Here is a 17,562-nt window from a genome sequence, read left to right as displayed (position 1 = left end):
TACTCTAATGTACACTAACATGCTACTAAAAATTGAAAACTGATTCAGAAACAAATATTTAACTGCTATGAGTTCCCAGAAACAATCTTAATACCGAATAGTTTATCTCCATACTATCCCTTTTACACAGCAATAACAAATCTACAGTGGTTACATAACTGGAGTAGACCCAATCTGTTAATTGTTGTAGGGTATTTGGAAAATTTTTAGAAAAATTCCAGGAAGTCTAGAGGTTGCTAGGAGGCACGTGATTTAAAGGCAATCTTCCTTCTCCCAAGCACTAGTATCAGCTGAACTTGACTTTGTCTTCTTTACCTCCCTCATTTGTATTTTCCCATCCCTTTCTGGCAGAAGTCAAAGCTGTTTGGGCAAACAGGAAGCCCCATTCGTCCCAGAGTTTCTATCGCATGTCTCTTGCTCTCTCCCCTTGCAGGTCCCATGTACCTAATCCATGCTGGCACTGGGCTGTGCAGCATGACTGCTCATCCGCTTGGCCTGGGACACTATGAATAAAAGTGGGCTTGCACTAAATAACAGCCAGGGAAATAAACATTAATTGATTTTTCTGTTTTTTATAATTACAACTGCGGCAGCGACAAGGGTGCAACAGCAACTGCAATGGCTGCGGAGGCGGCCATGGCAAGCGCACCACCAGACATCAGGTATTTGGGCACCTCTGTGTGCCAGGGGTAGGCTCACATTGCCTCGTTCGATACTCCCAGGAACCCTGAGAACTAAGTGTCATTGTCCCCACTTGACCTCAGGAACTCAAGTTGCAGTACCTGAAAGCTGCTACTCCTGAGCTCCCAACTCCTACTAAGACTCAAGACAAAATACAAGAGTAGAATATACTGCAACATCAACAACGAACTTTCATCTACTGAAAATGATGACCATTGGCTTAGCACATAAACCATGTCAGACCTAAACCACAGATCCTAAAACGGCACTAAAAATAGAGATTTATGACCAAATGATATAATAATCTATAAGGAGATTAAGTGATTATCATCTTATCAGTCATGCTACTTGATTCTAAGTGGGACTTCCTTTAATAACTTATTGGGACTAAAATAAAAAGACTGGTTCAAAGTTTTGAAAGTCAGAATATCGTCATTTCTTTGTCTGAAGCATGGCTAAGGTAAAAGCTTTCCCCCTAAATTAAGACAAGAAGGTAGGTAAGAAATTCAGTGGATATTAAAAGATAAAGGGAGAGCCAAAAGAGCTTGTTAAAAATGGGAAGCCCTGCTACAGCAGTAACCAACCTCTGCTTGATGAGCCTCAGTCTCAATTGCAGCTACCATATTTCAAGTATTGCTTCTACGAAAGATTGAAAAAGGGTGGCAGACTTCTCTACCAATAATTAAAATTTTTTTCGTGTACTTCTCACATTTTCTCTGGTGGTACCTTTCCAAATCTGTCAGCTGCCATCCAGCACTCGTGAAGGTCCAGAGAATCTAAATGGTACTACTCTGTGGACGAGGCTGCAGGTATAAGCTAGAGTTACGGCAGGTTATACCTAACTGTCCGTCCAACACAGTTTGGATCAGGACTACGGCCATGGATAGCCCCTATCACAGAGCCTTTAAGTCTAAAAACCCTGTCTATAACTTTGAGGTTACAATCCCTCTTTGATGGTTCACGGAGCTTGCTTGCATCCTCCATTACTAATTATCTCAGAAGTCTAGACTTTCAAATACTGTACATTTGGAAGAAAACAGTCATTTGATTTGTAACAGAAACTTGTATGACCTCCTTATACTGCCTCTAGGAATTCTGTTCCTTTCTCTTCTGCGCTCGTCCTTTGATGATTTTGGAAGCTTCTTTTTACCCATCTCTCAGTTTTATCCTCAAAAGCCTGCATGTTGTTCATAATGCTCTTTTCCTAACACTATGAATGTACTCAGAAGCATAGCGTCCATATTAGTTTTGTGTTATTTCATTTAGAGAGATGCTCTCTACATGTGACCATCAGAGGCAATCACAATTAGGATCCCTGGGAACTCCTTCATCCGTCATCTCACGAGAAATCAGTGAAAATACCAAAGCCTGTTTTCATTAAAAATCTGTTACCCTTCCCTGGAGTTTGAATCCATAAACACATATTGAGGAGAAAAACATTTTGCTGTAGAAATACTATACACAACTTCGAAGACCGTATTAAGCCATGGTGCATGGAAAGACCTCTAAGGAGAAGTAGAGATTGACCCCCTGATACTTGCTTCAGCTGAGTAACTCAACCAAAAGACACCTTAGCAAGAGACAGAACCAGGCATGTTTTCAGTGCCAAGGAGAGAATGTGGTGAGGTGAATGGGCTTACTCCCTGCCAGAATGGTGCCATCTAAGAGTGGCTCTGTCCTTGATCCTGGTGGTACAGAAAACACCTGGTCCATACATACTGAAGACCATGGTCCCACAGGCAGGGGCATCCATGCTGTAGGAGAGGGACGGGCTGCAGTGGGCATGTCAGGCAAAGCCGCAGTATCTAAAAACTGGGTGTGGAACACCGACCCACCCATCAGTTCCTTCACTCAATGACTGATTTATGCTGTGCCGACTCTGGGCCAGCTGCTGAGGAAATAACAGAGAGCCCACCATCTGGAATTCTCTTAAGAAATTAGAAATCTGAAAGAGTTAAAGGGAATTAAAGAGGGCACTCTACTTTGGGAGAAAGTCTAAAAGATCAAGCACCAACCATTTAACAAAGCACAAGTCTCAGGCCGACCATAAGCCTAAAACTACCTCCTAGCTCTCTCTTCCTCTCCCCACTTCCTCAACTCTGTCAGTGGTTCCCAAGGCCATAGATGACTGAATTTGAAGATTTCTTCCTTTAGAGTTCTTCTGTGGCATATTCATTCCAGCTCACGGGATATCCTTTGGCATAATCTATCTCCCCTGCTCCTCATCCCAATGCCGCAATCTACTTCTTTCATAGGATGCCAACTAGAATTGATGGCAGGACTCTTGACTTGAATGAAAATGGGCACATTCCTTTAACATATTAAAAGAAAAACAACTTTTGAGATGAATTTAGATCTCAGCATTATCATGTTCCAAAAATTATAAAGGAAATTTTATAAGATGAATGTAACTGTATCTGTGAATTCCACTACTTGATAATTTCACTAAACAACTGGAAGGCTGGGTGATATTCATTTTATATTGGGTTTCTGGGGCGGGGGGGGGGGGGGTTCCAGCCAGGATTAGGCTGTATCAACTTAAAACAGGCTAGGATTCAGACCACGAGGCCCATACGTTTGGAGCTCAATTTCACATTCAGTGTACAAATTCTGACAACATTCTACTCTGTCTTAGTCTCACCTTACACATATCAAGTCTTGTTGATAGTTTCATTATCCTCAGTACAAAAGAAAAAGCCAAGTAGCTAGATATGCACATAAATTCCAAACAAAAGATATGAGACCAACACATGTGAGGTAAATATGTACTTATTTGTTCATAAAATGTTAATGACTTAAACAAACAAAAAACTCCTCTTTGGAATTTCTTAGAGTTGAAAATTTGAGGGTAACTCAAAGACAAAGGAGACATTATTTAATAGATCAATTCCTAACAATTCCCTTAGAGGACTGTGTATCAAAATGGCACTATTGGAAAAGGTAGTGACATACCTTTTAATATGCAGTGCTGTAAGTGCTATGCATAAAATAAGAAGCAATGTGTAGGCAGCAGCAGTTGACTTGTTTATGCACTCAAACAATTGCCTTGAAGTATAATAAAACTGAGCATGAAATGAAAGGTTCATGCAGGTCTATGAGCAAAACAAAAACAGAAACCCAGAAACCAGCCCCACGCCCAGTATACCCTGCCCTCCCCAGCCACCCTGCCAGCCCCCCACCACAAGTTCTTCCTGTGGGCTTAAAACCCTTCTGTTTTGGAAGACCTACAGGCTTTGTACATTCACCTGGTGTCTCATGAAGACCAGAAACACTGTCATAGAAAGAAGCTCTCTGAATATTCTGAATCTCTAAAGCAGAGAAACAGCAAAAACAGGACAGAAGAGCAAATACACAAACACTTCGGTTAGTGTGAAAGACATTCGACATCACAAGTAAACTTTGAAATCTGACTACAAAAGTAGCTAGTCCCGGGCAGATCCCATGCAAACATTACTGTTTAGAGAATTTGTACATTTGGACAAAGTTCTTTATCAAGCAAACTTCATCTGAATCAAAAAAGCACATCCCCAACTCCAGGTGTGAGCATTATATCACATCAATGTTAAATGAGTAACCCCATGTAAATGCAGGATGAATTCTTACGAGTAATAAGGTACTATTTGACTTGTTCATAAAATTATCTTGTAATGAGCAAATCAGGACAATGCTGCAGTAAGTGAGAGCATTCTGTTAAGTGTAGATATTAGTAGCTTTTACTGTCGAATTTTTACACTGCTGTGTAATTTTACTTCCAATACAGATTTTGGAAATATCATTTACCTCAAATACAAATTACTAACAGATAGGTAACTACTATTAAGGAAAACAAAATTCAAGTTCTGTTGTTAGCAAAATGTTAAAATAACTTCAAATCATAAGCAAGCTGATACGTGATCACATCGTTACTCATGAAAATATCCTAAGAGGCACAGTTATATAAAAATGCAATTTTTAGGGTTTTTTTCTTTTTTTTCTGTATATAAGCCCTAAGAAGTGGCAAGAAGTCCTGTGCAGCTGGTATAGAGATCCTAAAACATCTTTTAGCAAAAAGTAGGGCACTATGAATCTCTAGGGCAGGGCTGCCACCAAAACATCTTATTTATCCTGGTTTGGCTTTGAGAAAACTCTGTAAAGCCCTACCACAAAGTTTATTTGAACACAAAATGTTTTATATTCAAGGTTTTGCACCTTCACAGACAAACTATATTCATACATCATATAGTCATACATTCACGGTCCACTTGCCATTTTCTGCTTTTGCATTTATGTGGCTATAAAAAGGGGAAAATAATTACATGTTTTTTCCAGGGCTATTTTATTTTCCTAGAGAAAAAGTTCCCCTTATCCCAAGAGGTCTCTATATCCAGAGTGAGCACTGATGAATTCTCCTCAAAAGCCTGTGCCTGCCCCTGACTATGTATGAAACACAGTCCTCAGAATTGGACAAATATGGTACTGCCAGCCACTCTGCCTGGCCCTTCCCCAACAGTGAGTGACCTCTGAGATCCTGTCACTCGGATTACACTGAATAGTGTCCACCTAAGCTGATGGATGAAAGGACTTCCTGCAAATTATCAGGAGAGCAAACATGGGGGAATATTCCAGAGCAGACACTAGCATGGCCAGTCAAACTTGGGTAGAAAAGTGTTCTCTCAGCCTACTTTGACAAAAGTGGCCACACATGCTCCCAAGCGCCTATCTGTAGAGAGGCAAGGGTGACAGCAAGGCTGTGCAAACGGACAGTCTGTGATTAAGTACAGAGGGACAGGGCTCGGGCCAGGACTGGAGCAGCTCCTCAAGGCAGCAAGCGTTTTCTCTCAGCGTCTCTGTAATTAAATAAGTAACTGTGGAAAGCACATGGAAAGCACAAAAAGGCAGACGAGGACGTTCCAGACATGGCCCTGCCTGTAAGACACATCATCTGTGACATGGATAATTGCAGCCCCACCTCCACCCTTGCCTGCCAAATTTCACATTCCTGAAACTTCTGACCCACTGCTGCCAACGGCTCTCCCATTTCTGGGTATGGTGAGACATGGAGTTAAAGGAGGAGAATGTAAGGAGGAAGCCAAGGAAGCTGGGAGACAAGACAGAGGCTTGCTGTGTCCTATGATTGCATCTGTGCATATCCTGAGTTTTCAACTAGATTCCAATTTCTTGGAGGGCAGGGCCATGTCTTTCTTCATTTCCAAATAGATCTCACTTATTATATCCATGGTAAGCACATCGTTATATATGTGCTTATATGGCAAGCACATGGTTATATATATATATCACACATGTAGTGATATAGGAATACATCAGGTGCTCAATAGGGGTTTCTCACAATATCATTTTTGGTTAAGAAATTAAAATATAAGAGTCAAAACTGGTTCACAACATCAGAGTCGGTAAGTAAGCTCAGGACCTAATCTCTTTTATTATAAAGTCATTAATTCCCCAAATACCTGCCTCTCTTCTCATTCAAAGTGAAGAGAAAAATCAGTTTTTGAGGCTTTAATAGTAAAAATCCTAGTTTCCTCTATTCCTTTTTTTCCTAGGCATTCCTTCCATGCCTACTTCTTTCATCCTCAGTCACCTCGCACTGGACTCCCCATTTCCAGGTTCTTTCACCCCAGTCCATCCAGCCAACCACTGCCTATTCTACTTCTTCAAGTTCATACTGTGTTACTACTCGGGCTCACAAACCTACTGATGCTATTTATTCAATAATGTCAAATCCACTGAGACTAGCCATCAGGGTTCTCCATGGTCTGGCCTCCTTTCCTGTACATCATGCCCTTTTGCCCCAGCCTTACTCTAAATCCCAAACGGAACACTTATCCTGAGCTGTGATTTTCCCCTTTCATATGTGATCATCCATCGCATCTGCTCACCCCCTTCTTCTCCCATGCCAACTTCACTCCTAAAAATGCTCCCTGTCCCTAGATGAGCGAGCTTATGCAAACCTACTCACCCCTCAATAGTTAAGGCCTAATCGGGACATGAATGTGCATAAATTAGTGCTGAAAAACTGCCCAGCATTTAGTAAGTACTCAGTAAATGTCAGCCTTCCTTATTTATTCGACAAATTATTATCCTTCAAGAACCAGGAAAACTGCCTCCTCCTTTGTGATATTTTACCTTAGCACCTCAGGAGAGAGGCAGTCCCTTGTTGTCCCTGCTGTATGCTGCTAATAGCTCATTCTGTGCTATGCACATGGCATTCACCACAGGTATCTCTGGCACTCAGCACTCTGTCTGCATATCTCACTCCCTTTCCTGTGTGCTAAGGTGAGGAGGAGGAGGAGGAGGAGGAGGAGGAGGAGGAGGAGGAGGAGGAGGAGGAGGAGGAGGAAGGGGAGGAGGAGGAGGAGGAGGAGGCGGAGGAAGGAACATGGGCTAACTCTAACCTACACCATGTCTAATATAGTCACAACGGAAATGATTCCTTATAGAATGCAGGGGTTGTGACTGGCAGCATTACTCCTTTCTCTTCGTTTTGTGACATTTTTCCACGCACATTTCCCACTCACCAGTTTTGGTCTTTCTAGCACTGGGGACCCTGCAACAACCAGAGCTCAGTCATTTTTCCCGCTCCAGGTCCAGCTTCTCAGATGCCATTCTAACATTTCCTACCCACCGGGTCAGGAGTCCCTCTGCTACTAAGCCACTGCAAATGCCCCATAAGGTTCCTGCCCCTCTTCTCAGTCCTTGTGCAGCACCTCTCGACTGACCGGGTCATTGCAAGTAACAGCGAACACTCAGCATCTGGTTGAAGACGTTCATCCAAAGGCATGAAGATTAAAAGCTCCTGTTTGACTTGTTGGAACCTAACCTGTTCCCCAAATCCCTCCTTTTAAATGTTTTCAGGCACATGGCCTCTTCCCAGGACACGTGCATGCATGTGGGCAGTGCACCCCACTCCTGCAGGTCCCCTCACACTTACTCCCGTCATTCTGCCTACTTTATCTTTGACACGGTCACCTTTCCCCATGCTCACTCTCTCTATGCTCACTCTTTTTATCTCTTTGCCCCCAACTGTCTGAACTCCTTCTTTTCTGCTTTCTGTGTTTCTTTCTCTCTACCTTTGAGAAGACAGCTAGATTACAAGGTCTTGAGATGCTATAGGAAAAGCAGAAGTGAGCCAGGTTACTTCAGCCTGGCCTCAGGGTCAAGGCCTAGCAAGGGTCAGATCCAGGCTAAGGCCCTGCATGACCTGCGGCCAAGCAGAGAGGTGGGCTACAACCTGGATGAAATGTAGCAGTGAAAGCTAAGCTCTAGAAGATGCTGGTTCCCACTATGCATACACACAGAGATTTTGTTTTTCTGGTACTAGTAAAACCTTCTAGTCTAAGACAAAATCTCCAAAATCTTCACTGGAGGTTCATGTAAACAAAAGAACGAGGAAGACTGATGGGAATAAAAACAACTGATACACATGCAGAGTATCAGCCACTTTTTGTGTGTGTGAGAAAGGCTGGACGTGGCTGAGGATGCGGCTCAGCTGACCTGTACGCAACCCAGAGAAAATGCACAGGGCTTCTTGGGTTTTGTGTCTCAGTGTCCTTGGATTATAACCTAACTGGGACCAGGGTGGCCTGAGGCCTGTGTAGCTCTTTACGGGTCTGGGCCTAGAATGTCTCCACATTCCCCATAGCATCTGACCAAGAAGGCAGATGTCTTGTTATCCAAGTATTCTTTAAGTGGGTAAATTCCGATATAACGGCAGCCCTGCTCTAGGGAAAGGGTTTTAAAAGTCGAATACATATACACATATCAAAGCCTTAATTATAAACAATTCTGGCCAAGCTTAATTAAAAATATAAGCACATTCTTACCATCCTTCCAAAGCTCTGCAACAAATCTGTCGGATGACTGGTGCAGGAGCGTGGCCACATTGTCGTTCAGAGGGTCCATGTTTTTCATCAGCCACTCGTCTGCCTTATAGTCCACCTGGCCCGGACCAGAGCCAGACGTGGTGAGATGGAAAAAAACAAACAAAAACACAAAACAAGAAACATTTTAGGCCTTGACCAAAAATGTCCACAGAACAAGCTAAACAGTGGGTTTTCTCGAAGGCAATGCATTTGCAATGTATACTGTATTCAAGGATTTACAAATGTTTATCAGTTTGTAACCTTTGTTACAGTTTCATCAAATGCAGCAAAATTTCACAGTGCTTTCTGAAATCAAGTTACTCAACTCTTACCTTCCCTGCATAATGTATAATGCAAAAGTCAGCTTTGTCTTTCAGTTGCCGTGGTTTCTGAAACTTGGAGTGGGAACCTTGCTCTTGAACTAGTTTTTCAACAAAGGTTTTATCCGTGGCTTTAGGGAACCAGCACTCTTCATCCAAAAGGGCCAGTACACCTGGAGGGTTAGCCTGATAATGAGAGGCAGTGAGAACTGTCAAGTTTTCCATGTCACTTTAAATACCAGGATTTTTTTCCCACTGGGTTTGGCACTTTAACTTCCAAAACAGAGTTTTATGAAGATCTAAGGCAAACAAATTGCTAGGATACAACGTAATGTCCAAGCCGTATCTATAATTCAAACACTGAGATCTCAAACTGCTAAATAAGTACTGGTGAGACAATGGGTGTAACTTATCTCATAAGCTCACATATATGTAATTTGTAGGTAAACTAATTCCAAGCAGATGGCCCCCAAAAAACAGCAAGTAAAAGACGCCACAAAGGAACTAGGAGGTGGAGAGATGAAACTGCTTATATCCAATGACTGGACGGATAAATTATTAAAAACCTCCACTAGGTGGAATGCTTCAGACATTTTATAACCAAAACAATTTAGGTTTCTGTTTAAGTGACGATTAAATCAAATTGTCTGTACTGCTTCATACTTGGTGAAACATTTAAATCTATTATTAAGTAGAATATATGGAAGGTGATGAAATAATTTATCAATTACTTTATATTTTTTTCAACAAATATTTAAGAGCCCATTTTTATTTCACTCAACTAGTTCACTGAAAAAAGGCCTTGAGACATAAAGCAGATTAGTGTCATCAGGGACTGGGGGGAGGGAAATAAGGAGCGCCTGCTAACGGGTACAAAGTGTTTTTCTGGGATGATGAAAATGTTGTGGAATTAGACAGTGGTAATGGTTGCACAATTTCGTGAATCTACTAAAAACTACTGAATTGTATACTTTAAAAGTGTGAATTTTAAGGTATGTGAATTATGTCTCAATTTAAAAAAATGCCTAGAGCTTGCCATTCTCTGGGAGTGCAAAAGTCAGTGGAATGACTTCCTTTTTGGAGGAAAGTGGAGAACACAAGAAAGCTAAACAAAATATAGACACAGTGATGGTCTATTTTATAGTGCTTCTGGGTCATTAATCATTGCTATGCTGAAAATACGGCAAATTTGTGATACAAGATTTGTACTGATTCTAGGGCGTATCAGCTTTGTGAATAAATCTCTAGGATCAGTTTTCTTCAACTCACAAGGCTTTAATATTTACTGGGAGAGAAGGCTTTATGCCAATATGGCTTAAAAAGTAACTAGAGGTTATAGTTAAATATAAATGAAATAGTGTAAGAATATGGTCAGACGAAGGTGGTGGTGAAATACAATTCAGCAGGTAGAAGCTGAGAGAACTTCTGCAATGAGCCCCAGCACTGAGACCCTTACTCCATGGCTCTTTAGTTTGTGGTTCCTCTACCTAAGAGAACTTGCAGGGTTTCAAAGCAGCTAAAAGTAGACTATAATCAAAGATAGCTAGGAATAGGAAATCCTAGAGAAACAAAGGTTCAGAGTGGCAGGTAACTCAATATGCCCCATTCACCTGACAACTTTGAGAAATGAAGTTTCATATTAATATGAAGATAAGCAAAACATTCATCTTTCTACCATAATTTTTACATTTTTAATTCCCTTTAATGGAAATATTTCTAAATTCTGAAATAGGATCCCACATATAATTTAATCTTTTCTAAATGACTTCTCTAAATGACTCAGTGACAGCATAATTATGAATATCCATTATTGTGTCTCCTTTTTATTTTTCTTACTTTATCCTTCAATGTCAAGTTCCCTGTTAACACTTCTCCTTTTAATTAGGGATTTCTAAAAGAGCTATAAGTTTGGGAGGTTACGTTTCTGTCTAAGGCCAGAGGCAATATCAGGGGTTTTGTAAGCAGCTTGCCAAGTTCAGGGGCCACCTACTGCTACCCTTCCCCAAGCTGGGCATGGGCTGGGTTTGCGAGAGATGAGGTTAAGACGGGCACAGGATAGAAAGGTGCCACCACAAGGTAGCTTTTTAGGTATTTTCCTTCTGGAAACTGTTCTCACTCTCCATTTTGAAAGCACCATCAATGGAATCATTATCCCATATCATTCTGCATGGTATAGTTAAATTTCCTACTATTATAAACTCTTAAAGGTTTAAAAAAATTTACAGTTTTTTTTTGGGGGGGGGGAATTGGGGGAAGGGGGACAGACAAGTTGCTGTCCTTTTTGTTCTTCAGTCTAGTTGTGGAGGACGTTGCTTCACTGGCCCAAGTTGGTACCATCATTGCGCTCTTCCCGGGTGAGGCAGATCAGTTGCCAGCTTCTGGACGGCCGCTCACTGTGGCTGCTGGCCGCTCACGCTGGCTGCTGGCTACACACGGTAGCTCATGGCAACCCACTGCAGCAGGGACTGCAGCTTACGCCGTCACGGCAGCCCAGGTCCAGGTTGAGCTGTTGTTCAGCATCTCAGCCATAGAGGGCAGTGTCACTGGCCCTCATATGTGGGATCCGAACCAGGGCCCTCTGGTGTCCCAAGCCAGTTTTTAACCACTGCACCACTCGGCCGGCCCAAAAAATTTAAGTTTTTTAAAATCAGGTTTTATGTTTCTATGGATAAGTAGAATAGGTAATCCTAAAGAATAATTGAGGTAAAGAGTGAGGCAGCATTCAATCTGGAATTCCCTCCTTTCTCTTTCTAAGTTCTCTCTCTTATAAATTAGTACTACTCAGGCAAGGAATAAAAAGTTATATTCTAAAAGTTTTTTGGGAAGAGCCTAGAAGTGCCAGTACAAGAAGTATAGGAAGGAAGGAGTGAAAAAGGGAGGGAGAGAAGGATAGAGGAAGGGAGCAGGGAAGGAGTGAGGAAAAAGAGGAAGGAATTCATTTTGCTCATTTCCTTCAGTATAGGCATAACTGGATAGCCTTCCCATTCCAGTGCTTTCTGAACACTCTGACTGAATAATTTTCCTACAAGACCACTATCAATGCATTGCTCACCTACCAATTTTTAGAATGTAGCTCTGGACTGCTATCCTATTCCCTTCATGACATCTACATTAGGAAACCTCCTGTGACACCGTCAGCCAACTGTGGCCTTTACCTTCTCCAAATTCAGAGCATCGCTTAGCCTGAGAGCCATATAACCAATGAACTAACTGCCATGTTTTGTTCTGTTCTCTGGCTTCAAGATCAGGTCCCCAAAGACCAGGGCCACACTATTTGCTCCCCACATCTCCACGGCGCCCCCATCTTTGTATTTCCAGGCTGTCATTGAAGGGTCAATAAATTATGGCTACCTTGATCTTATGCTAATCCAACAGTATCCAACAAAACAACTGAAATTCAACAAAACACTACAAATGTGACCATCAAACTCTCTGCCTCACCTATTTTTGCTGTGAGCTAAACATTAAGGTTGAAATGTTTACTTTCCCCTACCACTCTCACATTTAGAATAAAAGCATCAGGTGAGAGTGAAAAAAATTGGCATAGAAAGTACTTTGTCCTAGGATAAAGCAAAAGAAATACATTGCGTTACATTAAGAAGAATGTACGTTCCTAAGATTCATTAAAAGGTCACAAAACCATCAGATTTTAAAACCCTCTAAAAATACTTTTTAAACATAGGATAACTTTCCCTTTGGAAGAGTTTTGGTACAATTATTCCTGCAGACAAGGGATTGATTTAGCAACTCTTACGGCTTCACTTCCACCCTAAATTATAAGTGCAGATACATAGTCAATACTTTCTTAAAACACAGGACTTTCAGTGTCAGATACACATAAATGAGCATCCCAAACAACAAACGCTATGGTCATCAATAATACTTATATGAAATAGTCTATTCCCTTATTTATATAAATTCCCAAACAACTTTTTGGGGCAATAAAGCAGCAAGGACACATGTTTGTGTATGCATGAGTGTTCACTGGAAGTTATTACTAGTAGTGTGCCTTGAATGTTACTTCTAAACAATGCTGCAAGGTACACAGAAGCAGATTCCTCCCAATTACAGGTGGTTTGAGATTTCTGCCCTAAACAAGCAGCTACAGTGCCCTGAACAGTTAAATGATCTCTCATGTATGAGCCAAACGAAAATTATGTTACTTCCCTTAATCCCCAATTTTTAATGTGCTAAAACTACATCACTAATGGGCAAAGGTCCTCTAGGCTCCCCCTCTCCCCGGTTCTGACTACAGGTACTGTAACATTCAGGCTGTAGCATCAGCCCTCTAATCCCTTCAACGCAGTGAGCACAGGTGGCAAACACAGACCCAGCAGCACGAAAAAGAACTGCTGCAAAGCCTAGTGCAACTCCAAGGACATACCCTGGAGCTGTTGTGAAAACACATCTACTGACTAGCATTAGAACTTTACGTAATGACTGATATCAGTGCTTGATTATGATTTAGTTTTCCTATATTTTGGTAGTTAGCAAAATAAAATAAGCAAAGCTACTATCTTGTTGAGCAGAAGCTAAACTCACAGGGAATACATAGCCAAATCATATTTGTTTGAGATCATATGGAGTAGAGTTCGTAAGTGAATGAGTTATACATAGTTTCATGTATCTCTACATAACACTGAACCAAAAGAAAATAATCTGATGTTTGCTAAGATTGCTATAAAAATATATCTGCCCAAAAACCCCTCAACCTAAAAAACATTAAAAAAAAATCTGCCAAAATAAAAATACCTTTGTACTTATGAGGATAAGTTTTATTATCTGGAAAATGGATTTACGTGACATGACTTAGTTTTTCTAATAGAAGTGTCCCTGTATTGCCCAGGAAGTGAGCCAGCTGGAGCCCTACACCCTTTGAGAGGTGCTGAGGGTTGATGGTGAATGTGACTGCCACCACCACTGTGGTGTCTGCAGTCTGGGAGGAACCAGGGTCCTTTAACCAACATATTCACAAATGCAAAGAAAGGAACATGGCTGTAGAAAGGAGAGCCAAAGGAGGGTCTTACTGGCATGCTACTTTTTTTTTTTTAAGTTGAGCCATCCTGCCACCATATTGGCAGCTCAGCTCAGGCCGGGAATCGAACTGTTGTTGCTCAGAGCTCAAACTCTTGAGCGAGCTCTTAACCAAGTGAGCCACTCAACGGGCCCGCTACTTACTTTTTAAAATAGGTATTTTATCAAAGTATCACCTTCCTAGAAAATTTAGATTAGAACATTAACACTGATTAGACAGGATAATTTGCCTCAGATTATGCCAAGAGAAAAGTCAAGGCACTGCTTGCACAGGAGCTGAAAGCCAAATAGCAAGTAAATACTCTTACGGGTCTCTCTATCAGGTCAATGCATGGCTGCAGATCTAATCCAAAATCGATGAAGTTCCACTCGATGCCTTCACGCTGGTATTCCTCTTGCTCCAGGATAAACATGGTGTGGTTGAACAGCTGCTGCAGCTTCTCATTGGTATAGTTGATACAAAGTTGTTCAAAGGAGTTCAGCTACAAATGTTCAAAGAATGATTTTCCAAACATGGGGAGGGGGAGGAAAAACAGGAACAATTAATCATCGTTATCAAAAAATTCATTAAAAATTATTAATTAGGTATCAACTACATTGATTCTATCTAACAATGATAGTGACTAAACTGAGGAGGGGCTCTTTCAATCTCTCTGACACACACACANGACTAAACTGAGGAGGGGCTCTTTCAATCTCTCTCACACACACACACACACACTATATATATATATATATATATATATATATATATATATATATATGATCACATCACATTACTGAGTTGCTAAAATGAGAAAATACTAAACCCAGTATGCTAATTGAGTGATCTACAAATAAAACAGTTCTTATCAGTGAATGCTTAATGAATAGAAATAAGAAATAAATGAAAAAGAAAAACAAAGAGACTTGGGAAGGCAGGGGAAAAGTGAAGGAAGCACAACTCTAAGTCTTGAGGCATCTAGAGCATGGATGTGGTACTGTCCCATTCTATTTACTGAGGCTATCGGCTCCACAGTGATAAATAATATGTGCTTCACAGGGTTGTTGCTGAGATCCCAGTCAGGCCTGACAAACAAAGCACACTCAATAAATGTGAGGCTCCAGGCTGCTTTGCTAAGCATTCCCTTCTCTTATCAAAGGTTTGACCTCTGCCAATATCAAGTGATATTGCATTGCTCTCATGAAGTGAATTTGAGCACTTTTTTTTTTTAAGGTTTTATTGGGGATTTGGGGGAGGAAACAGCGTTGGGGAATTGGGGAAGGGGAACAGACAAGCTGCTGTCCTTTTGTTCTTCAGTCTAGTTGTGGAGGACGTTGCTTCACTGGCCCATATTGGTATTATCCTTGTGCTCTTCCTGGGTGAGGCAGATTGGTTGTCAGCCACTTGACGGCCGCTCACGTTGGCTCTTGGCAGCTCACGCTGGCTGCCGGCCATGCACGGTAGCTTATGGCAGCCCACTGCAGCTTCACTGCAGCCTACGCTGTCGCTGGCGACTCACAGCAGCACAGCTCCAGGTTGAGCTGTTGTTCAGCATCTCAGCCATTGAGGGCAGTGTCACTGGCCCTCATATGCGGGATCTGAACTGGGGCCCTGCTGCTCAGAGCTGGTGTCCCAAGCCAGCTCTTAACCAACGTGCCACTCGACCAGCTTGAGCATCTTTTCTTAAGTTACAGACATTTCTGTTTCCTTCTCTGTGAACTCTGCCCATTTTTTCTATAGCATTGTTGATGGGATGAATGAATGGATGAATTAATAGGTATATATTCTTAAAGCAATCACCTTCTACATTAGAAGTACTCAACCTTCTTTTCTGCCTCCACACTGTTCACGTGAGAAGCATGTGTCCATAAATAACCTCTTTCATTATAAAAAGTGATCTTCAATTAGGGCAGGTGTAATCAATCTCCAAGGAATAGATTTATAGTCTGAAGAGCCATTTCAGTCTTTCACCCCCATGAAGGTGTTATATTCACTATTTTAGAATTAGGTCATGCTAGGAAGGCAGGGTCACTGTTTGCTTGCTCAGCACAGAATTTCTAGTGAACCACAGAAATATTTGCAGGCTGCTCGACTGTGCTTATTCATGTTTATGTAAATGGTTTTGCTTTGCCTTAGGATTATGAAATCTTATTCTCTATTTAGCCTGGGCTACTATGTGTGATGGTATTTTTTTAAATTCTATTTTTCTTCCATATTTAGGCTACCAACTATATTTTAAAATAACCAATTTGGTAATGCATGGTATAAAATAAAAAATGTACAAAGAGGGCCGGCCGAGTGGCTCAGTTGGTTAAGAGCTTGCTCAAGAGTTTGAGCTCTGAGCAACAGCGGTTCGATTCCCGACCTGAGCTGAGCTGCCAACAGGTGGCAGGATGGCTCAGCTAAAAAAAAAAACAACACAAAAAAGTACAAAGAATTATACTAAGTAAGTCTTACTCTGATTCCCTACAGTCAAGCGCTATCACTTATTTGTTGTGATCCTTCCAGAAATATTCTATGCGCTTATAAATGTGTGTATTATTTTGTTTTATTTTAACTTAACAATATATTTGGAATCTTTCCAAATTAGTAAGTAAGGTCACCTGATTCTTTATAATGGGTGCATAGTACTCCACTGTATGGATATATTACAGTTAAATTGAACCAATCTCCTAATGATGGGCATTTAGGCTGTTTTCATTCTTTTCCATGACAAATAATGATCAATAAAGAACCTTGCATTTTTAGCATCAACACACCTTTTTTCTGTTAAGTAGCACTGTAAAATGTCTTCAACTTAATTTTGCCCATTTCTTCTTAAATTTATTCTTAGGTATTTCATCTGTTCACATGACTGTTGGAAATAGGGATCTTTTCTTTCATTATATTTTCTGATCGTTTATATATAGGAAGGCGACAGATTTTTTTAAATGTAACTTAAAGTTAAAGACATTTCTGTTTCCTTCTCTGTGAACTCTGTCCATTTACCCAGCCGCCTTTCATGATTTCTCAAGTTATTTACAAATCAATACATATTAAAGTAATTTTTTATTACAGCAGTGACAGTTCAGCCTATGAAACTGCTTATACCAGTAATGGTTCAGATTTTGTTAGGATAGACTTATAATTTTAAAGAGGCTCTTTTTATTTTTAAAGATTTTTTTTTTTTTTTGGGAAATTGGGGGATGGGAACAATGCTGGGGAATTGGGGGAAGGGGAACAGAAAAGTTGCTGTCCTTTTGTTCTTCAGTCTAGTTGTGGAGGACGTTGCTTCACTGGCCCAAGTTGGCACCATCATTGCGCTCTTCCCAGGCGAGGCAGATTAAGTCACCAGCTTCTGGACGGCTGCTCACAGCGGCTGCTGGCCGCTCACGCGGGCTGCCTGCTACACACGGTAGCCCATGGCAACCCACTGCAGCAGGGGCTGCAGCCTTCGCCGTCACTGGCGACTCACAGCAGCCCAGCTCCAGGTTGAGCTGTTGTTCAGCATCTTAGCTGTAGAGGGCAGTGTCACTGGCCCTCATATGTGGGATCCAAACTGGGGCCCTCTGGCGTCCCAAGCCAGCTCTTAACCTACGCGCCACTTGGCCGGCCCAAAGAGGCTCATTTTTAAACAAGACAATTCAATATCCAATAGTGGCCAAAGTAGCATACTGATCCCAAGAAGTATTTGTCTTACTACATA

At 41.3% G+C, this 17,562-nt stretch overlaps 1 protein-coding gene across 1 annotated transcript in view; it reads right to left on the bottom strand.

Moving 5' to 3' along the window:
* MYH10 (myosin heavy chain 10) overlaps positions 1 to 17,562 on the bottom strand; it is a 157,689-nt gene that overhangs the window by 52,617 nt on the left and 87,510 nt on the right. Inside the window, exons 14-17 of the mRNA XM_019665906.1 lie at positions 14,203 to 14,376; positions 8,873 to 9,046; positions 8,502 to 8,616; positions 3,927 to 3,989 (exon numbers count right to left, since the gene is read on the bottom strand). Of these exons, the coding sequence (XP_019521451.1) occupies positions 3,927 to 3,989; positions 8,502 to 8,616; positions 8,873 to 9,046; positions 14,203 to 14,376 (526 nt within the window). The remainder of the gene's footprint in view (positions 1 to 3,926; positions 3,990 to 8,501; positions 8,617 to 8,872; positions 9,047 to 14,202; positions 14,377 to 17,562) is intronic.

The sequence above is a fragment of the Hipposideros armiger genome, unplaced genomic scaffold (genome assembly GCF_001890085.2).
Source record: "Hipposideros armiger isolate ML-2016 unplaced genomic scaffold, ASM189008v1 scaffold_457, whole genome shotgun sequence".
NCBI classification, from domain to species: domain Eukaryota; kingdom Metazoa; phylum Chordata; class Mammalia; order Chiroptera; family Hipposideridae; genus Hipposideros; species Hipposideros armiger.
This window is presented reverse-complemented; position numbering and strand designations above follow the sequence as displayed.